Source organism: Mesitornis unicolor, unplaced genomic scaffold (genome assembly GCF_000695765.1).
Source record: "Mesitornis unicolor isolate BGI_N332 unplaced genomic scaffold, ASM69576v1 scaffold3242, whole genome shotgun sequence".
Lineage (NCBI taxonomy): Eukaryota > Metazoa > Chordata > Aves > Mesitornithiformes > Mesitornithidae > Mesitornis > Mesitornis unicolor.
In genome coordinates, this window is record NW_010166981.1 from 32765 (window position 1) to 39852 (window position 7088).

At 39.7% G+C, this 7088-nt stretch overlaps 1 protein-coding gene across 1 annotated transcript in view; it reads left to right on the forward strand.

The window, feature by feature from the left end:
- The window catches only part of ATAD2B (ATPase family, AAA domain containing 2B), a gene marked incomplete at its 5' end in the record, with an annotated part of 58058 nt that overhangs the window by 19016 nt on the left and 31954 nt on the right, over positions 1-7088 (forward strand). Inside the window, one exon of the mRNA XM_010195148.1 lies at positions 3612-3923. Within this exon, the coding sequence (XP_010193450.1) occupies positions 3612-3923 (312 nt within the window). The remainder of the gene's footprint in view (positions 1-3611; positions 3924-7088) is intronic.

The window sequence follows — 7088 nt, forward strand, 5'->3', positions numbered from 1 at the left end:
ATTGCATACCTTTTAGGAGATTATGTATATGAGAAATAAAGAACCCACTTCACTGCATGGCTGCACAACTGCAATGTGTGTGAGACGAAGTGAAGCAGCTTGAGGAGAGCGTGGAATTGCTCAGAAGACCAAACACTAATGTCTTATTAGTGCCTTCCATAAACACAAGTAATTATTAGGTTTTTTTCTCCATATTGGAGATGGGTCCCAGATATCCTCAACTTCAGAAAGCCTTTCTTATCTTTTGTGCTTACTCTGTTGTTCTGAATGAGAACTTTCTGTAGGTAGAGAGACTGTTACCTATCAACTCACTCATGTAGGAAACAAAACATACTAGCAACTGCAAAAGTGTGAATTCCTCCATCTGTCATCTTGCAGATGAATCTCTTTACAGTGTAATAAGTGTTACCTAAAGTTAAATAGGCTTATAAAGAAGCTGAAGATGCTTGTTAAAAATACTCCTACTCTGTGCTTATTATTGAAGGAGAATTTTATGGCAAAATAGCATCTTGTTAGATTTTTCTTTCCCATCCTAATGTAATGATGGAGGTGAAGTTTAGTGTACATGTTTTTCACAATCTTTTAAAAAAAACCATGGTAGTTATTTTTCATTTCTGTTATCATGCCAAGTTGTTCACTAACTCCCTTTCCCTGCAGTCCACTTTGGGAGTTGTAGGAAGTTGCACGGTGTAAATTCAAAGAAGTGGTTAAGATTGTGTCACCCAGTTCAGTAGCAGTTGTACATTTTGGGGGTGGATTTTAGACAGAAGAAATTTTTAAGAGGACATAATTTCTGCACAGTGGAGGTGAAAGAGTATGGCTTTAAAATTTCAGTGATCAAAGTGCATTCTTTGGAAACCTGTATGGGAACTCACTTGTTTTCTTTGAAACTGTTCAGCGGAGTGTGTTGGTGATGGGTAAAACAAAATGGGCTGCTTGACAAGAATACCTGTTCTGTGGTCAGTTAAGGTGTGCCAGTACATTCTTGCCTGCTGAATTGAACACCCTTTGTGAGATGCTTATAAAATAAAAGTAAATGAACTGAACATTGATTTTTGTATTACAGCGTCAATTTGGGCAAAAATAAATTCAGGTTGTTTCCTGTTGCCGTGATACACTTTATTTTGCTTTGACAATACTTTACTCGTGTTTTTCTTCCAGTTAATCAGTGTGCATTTACTTCTTAGAAATAAAAAGCTCTTAAGTGCTTTACAAGATACAGAATTTTTGCAGTTTTCCTGTCACTGAAATGGATGTACAGTATGCACAAGAGAGTCCCTCAAAAAGAGACACCAATTATTAGTCTTCAAATGTAATTGCTCCTGAGAAATGAGAAGTAGAAATGGAGACTAATTGTGTATTTGATCACCTGAGAATTTAATTTTAAAAATAGGCTGCAGGCTATTATTTCCTAATTTTGCAATTCTTTGGAGATATACAAGCGGTGATTAAAATGACTGTTAGAAAGTGATATTACAGGATTTATTAATAGAAGAATTGGAAAGGATGTAGTTCCTGAGCTGCTGAATCTTTTGTCATGAAGATACTAAACTAGTTTTTAAGGTGACAGGCATTTGGGTGCAGTGTATCTCTAGCACAGCTTTGAGTTAAGCTTTGCAGTTTTTGTTTATTCCAGTATGCTTATTAGATGAGAAGTGGACCAACTTAAATGGGAATGTGGTAACTGATGTTGAAAGAAAAATGCAGAATATGGAGGAAAAACCTTAGGTTTCATTTCTCTGATGCACTTATAGCTACCATCTACTGGGTTCATGTGGTTTATGGAGTCTGGCTGCATGGTTTTGATTTCGTGATGGGAGTTGGTTTAAAAAAAAAACAACAACAAAAAACAACAAACCAAAACCACCTTAATAATGAATTAATAATTAATTGCCTGTTGACTGATATGATGGAGGTATTTGAACATATTTATTTGTGTATTTATTTCAAGGTAACTTGTGAATGAGAATTGTCACTTCTAAGATACCAGCCACAGTGTGTGCTCACCAAGTTTACACAGTTACAGCTACTGATCTTTTTATAAAATTGGAAAGCTTAGCTTAAAAGTTGCAGAAAGAGTCTGATATTTATGATCTTCTATCTGTTTTGGTTTTTTCTTTTTAAAAATTTATTTTCAATTATTTATGAGAAACTCAGGTGGAATTTGAAGGCTTAGATGATTTAATTGGTCTTTGTAGCCGAAAAGTTGGTATATTTTATTACTGTCCCCCAAGTTTATGTATCTGAAGGATGGGGATGGAAAATTGTCTGTCTTCCGTATTAACTGCTGCTTTTTTTTTTTTTTTAAATTTTCCAACACTGTGTATGGAATCAGCTTTGTACCCTGTTGCTGTGTGGGTCTTGTAGGAATATGTGTGCCAGCAGCAATGAGAGAACATGGGAGGGTAAAGAGACAGGAACAAGGCAGGCTTTGGTTTTGGGACTTGGTGCTGCCAAAAGAGTAATACAAAAGTAGAGTAGAAGAAGTGCAAATGGTGTAAACCTGGCAAGAAGGAAGAAGTCTGGTTTAAAAAAAAAAAGTAGTTTGGGAATAATTTAACTACAGAATTGATTAATTAGCTTCCATCAACACTTTGTTGCAAAACCATAAATTTTTATGCGGCAGTACCCCTCAGTGCAACACGTTTTCCTGTAGTGACTGTAATTCTCTGAAAGACTTTTCCTACTGGAATAATGTTTTACATTTTTTTTGAAAGATGGAGCTATGGCGCTACAAAACACAGTGGCATATTAATGTCTCTTGCCAAGAGATATGGAACAAATTTGAAATCTAATTTCTGGCTCTGGGGAAAAACTCCAAATGATTAGTACTGCCAAAGACACAGAGGTATTCAGTCTCTCAGTATTTCATAATTACCAGATCTGTGTTTTTCAGTGGTGATGATGAAGCAATTATATGTAGCCACCTGTAGATATTTATGAAGCTGGGCTAAATTAAAATTCTGATGCTTTATAGCAGTTTTCTACTTTTTCAGTTATATTAATAAAATTATGAAACTCTAAAAAGTCTGAAACACTTTTCTTGATAGTAAAAGTTCCCATTTTTCCAGGAGTCCACAGTATACGTTTTTAACAAGAGATTCCATCTCTTCCATTTTCTGCTCACGAGACATTTTTCTTTATACTGCTCATTTTCTCAGTCCGTAAAAGTTTAAAGCTGTTGATTTTCATCCAGGATGGCAAAATTACTTTGCTATTAAAAATATATATTCATGTAGAGATGTTAAAGTAAAAAAGGAGAGGGGCTAGCCTGTTAAAATTGCACACGTACTTTAGACAGTATTAAGGAGAAAAAGCAATGACAGACCTATAACCCTGGGCTGAAAATACACTGTAAATCACACTATGTAGTGAAAATATAGGTAAGTTTAACCTCAACATGGGAAACATTTTTCACTATATTTCAATATATCTGTACTTAATTTCTTGGTGCACAACAATATCACTGGATTACGGCCTGACACTTTTTGGCTTTCTGGACCTTGACAATTAAGTATTATTGATTTGTTTTTAGCTGTAGGCGTGTTTGGAATATATGTAGCCCAGCAGTGCTATTTCATGGAAGATATTTTTGTTTTTGTGTGCACTAGGGTACTGCGGAGCTGACATAAAAGCACTTTGCACTGAGGCTGCCTTGATTGCCCTGAGACGACGCTATCCCCAGATTTACGTGAGCAGTCAGAAACTACAGCTTGACGTTTCTTCAGTAGTTCTCAGCGCGCGGGATTTTTATCATGCAATGCAGAATATTGTGCCTGCTTCCCAACGTGCCGTCACATCGTCGGGACACGCGTTATCTCCTGTGATCAGACCACTGTTGGAACGTACCTTCACTAAACTTCTTGAGGTTTTACACAAAGTGTTTCCTCATGCCGAATTTAGCCAGGGTGACAAAAGTGAAGGTATGTGCTTTGGGGTTTGTTTGCAAATGCTGTTTCAATTTGGAAATGTTTCAGCTGGCTTTCTTGTATTGCTAGCCTTAAACCTGATACGTATTTCATTCGCTGTTGTTAGTACGTAAATACAACTCGCTTGGATGTTACGTAGTTATTTTTGTCAATTCTTAGTTGCTGTGGAATTTAATAAACTGACCTATATAGACCAAGATCCCATAGGTGTGAGTGCCACCTGAGAAAGGAGAGCCCTCAACTAATTTACTATTGAAATATGAGAAATAATGGGACATAATCAAATGGCAGAAGAAAAGGAAATGGTGAGATCACAGACTGGTTTAGGTTGGAACAGACCTTAAAGCTCATCCAGTCCAACCCCTGCCATGGGCAGGGACACCTCCACCAGCCCAGGCTGCCCAAAGCCCCGTCCAACCTGGCCTTGAACACTGCCAGGGAGGGGGCACCCACAGCTTCCCTGGGCAACCTGTGCCAGTGTCTCACCACCCTCACAGTAAGGAATTTCTTCCTAATATCCAGTCTAAATCTACCGTCTTCCAGTTTAAAACCATTCCCCCTCGTTCTGTCTCTACCTGGCCTTGTAAAAAGTCCCTCCCCAGCTTTCCTATAGGACTCCTTCAGGCGCTAGACCTGAAATTGGTGTTCCTGTACTGAATGTCAGCTGTCCCCATTCCTTTGCTTATTGATGGTGCCTTTACAGGCTGCAGAGGAGTGTGATGGGGAGCTCGCAGCTCAGCTGGTGAGACACTGGCTAGCTGATATCCTCAAGCCCATGTAATGGTCATCTGCTGGTTAAGGAGAAAGTCCTGAGGCTTCCTTCCCCTTGAACTAGCCTGATGTGCTTCTGATCCTCTGAGCTGATTCTGCTGGCTTAGCAAGTGGAAAACTATTTGCTGTTTTGTCAAGTTAGCTTTTTGCCAAATTAGTGAGTAAAATCAACTCACCAAGGGGTCAGATATGTGCCAGAATCCTGCTGCAGTGGGAGCAGTGTGAGTGCCTTGAGGAAGCAGGGAATAAGGAGGAATGTGGCTGACTGTTATGTCTGGCACTGAGTCAATTGGTTCTGGGTTTTTTACACCCAGCTGTTCTCTGAGACTTAGATTAATAGTTACCCATGTAATTTCTTGGAAGTTAAATGTTGAACAAGCTATCTTAGTTTCAATACCTGCTTATTCTGGCATACTATTTTCTACTGTTCTTATCTGGGATCACCATCCTTCCCCCCGCCCCCCAGCTATGTAAATAGTACTTGTGGTTGTGCGTGATTAACCTGAAAATAGTCCAGTCATAAAGCAAATCTGTGACAGCCATGACTTTATTTTCATTCCTGTTCCAGAGCAGGCGTTCAGACTGCAGCCCAGGCAGCTTAAGCTGATCCTTGTGCTGGCTTCTGCAGTGCCTCCAGCCCAGCTGTGCATTTTTGCTCTGTCCCTAGCACTTACTTTAGTACGTCAGGGCCTTTGTTAAAGCTTTTTAGCCAGCAAACTCATCCAAAAATGATGTGGTTTTGTCAGGCTTAGTTTTCTGCTGACTGTGGGATAGCTGGAGGTGTTAACAAGTGTTGGAGTTGGCCTGAGATGGGGCCTGGGAGCATGTAGTGATGGTGAGGAGAGGGAAGTGAGCTGGTTTGCAGCTGCAGTTGGATCATATTAGGCCCCACTGATTGTATTAGGCTCTCATAACCAAAGTTGTTTAAGGTGCCTAAGTCTCTGTGTATACTGTTAACCTGTTGGTAACGCCCCATTTGGAGATTGTCATTACTGTTGAAGAATTAAATTGGATGTCCCTGTCTTTACTGTAAAGGTACAGTTCAGGATATTTTCTCTGGTTATGTTCTTTACGTTCCTATTTATTACTGCTCATTATTGCTGAAAAAGTGAGTTTGGAAGCATTCATTGAGTTAAGTAGTTTTACTAGATAATCCTGCTGCCATGGCTACTTTTAATAATTGATTTTGAAGACAAAAAGAACTAAAGTTTCTTTAGAAGTATCCTGTGTCTTATCTTTTCTTCTTATTCCCTTAAACCCAAGAAAACACTGAATAGTAACCTTAATCTGTGTTATAAACAGTAAAATCCACTTTCATGTACAACAATTTTAAATGTAGCTGTAGGTTACACACTAGCACTTTAGTCTACAAATCTAGCAAATTCAGTCTTTAAATCCAACTTTCTGCATGTCTTTGCGGTTCACTAATGATTTCTGTTTCTCATCATTCAGTGACTCAGACGCTCAAGCAAATGATGCCACAGAGGCTTGATGCTTGGGATTAAAAGATGGGCGGCCTTTTTTATTAATTATGTATTTTAGGAAGAAAAAGCTCTGTTCAGTGCACAAGCGTAGGACTTACCCTGTGGTATACATTTGATATAGCAAAAATTCTGCCTGTTTAGGGCTTGCAGTGAGCCAAGAGTTAGGAGGCCCATGTCCAGTTGATCTGAAGGCCTTTATCCTTGCCCAGAGCTAAATGTCCAGCAGCTTTTGTCCTACCTTTTCATGCTGTGGACCAGCTTTTGGCCACTGGTTGGGGTCTACAAGCATTTTTCATCTTTGCCCCCTGAGGAATGATTGTCAGGTATGTGACTGCTTCATGTCTTACCAAGGAATGTGGCATGTCCTCATCCCATACCAGCAAAACGTTATTCCTGCTCAGCATACTCTGAATCCAATGTCTTAGATCACGTGTGACTGCTTCATGTCTTACCAAGGGATGTGGCATGTCCTCATCCCATACCAGCAGAACGTTATTCCTGCACCAGCAGAACGTTATTCCTGCCCAGCATACTCTGAATCCAATGTCTTAGATCACACAGCCATCTAAGGGAACCTTTGTTGTCTTACAACAATTATTCCTGGGACCACAAGTCCAGATGCATGGCCTTAGGTGGCATCTCTGTCCAACACATAGCGCTGGCTTAAAGTTGCTTCCCTTGTCCTGTGGTGGTGGCTTGATCAGTGTAGCAGGACCTGTGACATGAGTTCATGTAAATCAGGCAAATCACGCAGTGGATTCTATATTTGAGAATAATGCTTAGATCCCTCTGTATTTCACCCTTGCATTTCACAGCAGTCCATTTTTCTAAGTGACTGTGGCCAGCTTGGTTGCTGTTGGGCTGTCCAGTGGTTGCCCTGAAGAGCAGTGTGCTGCAGGGACTG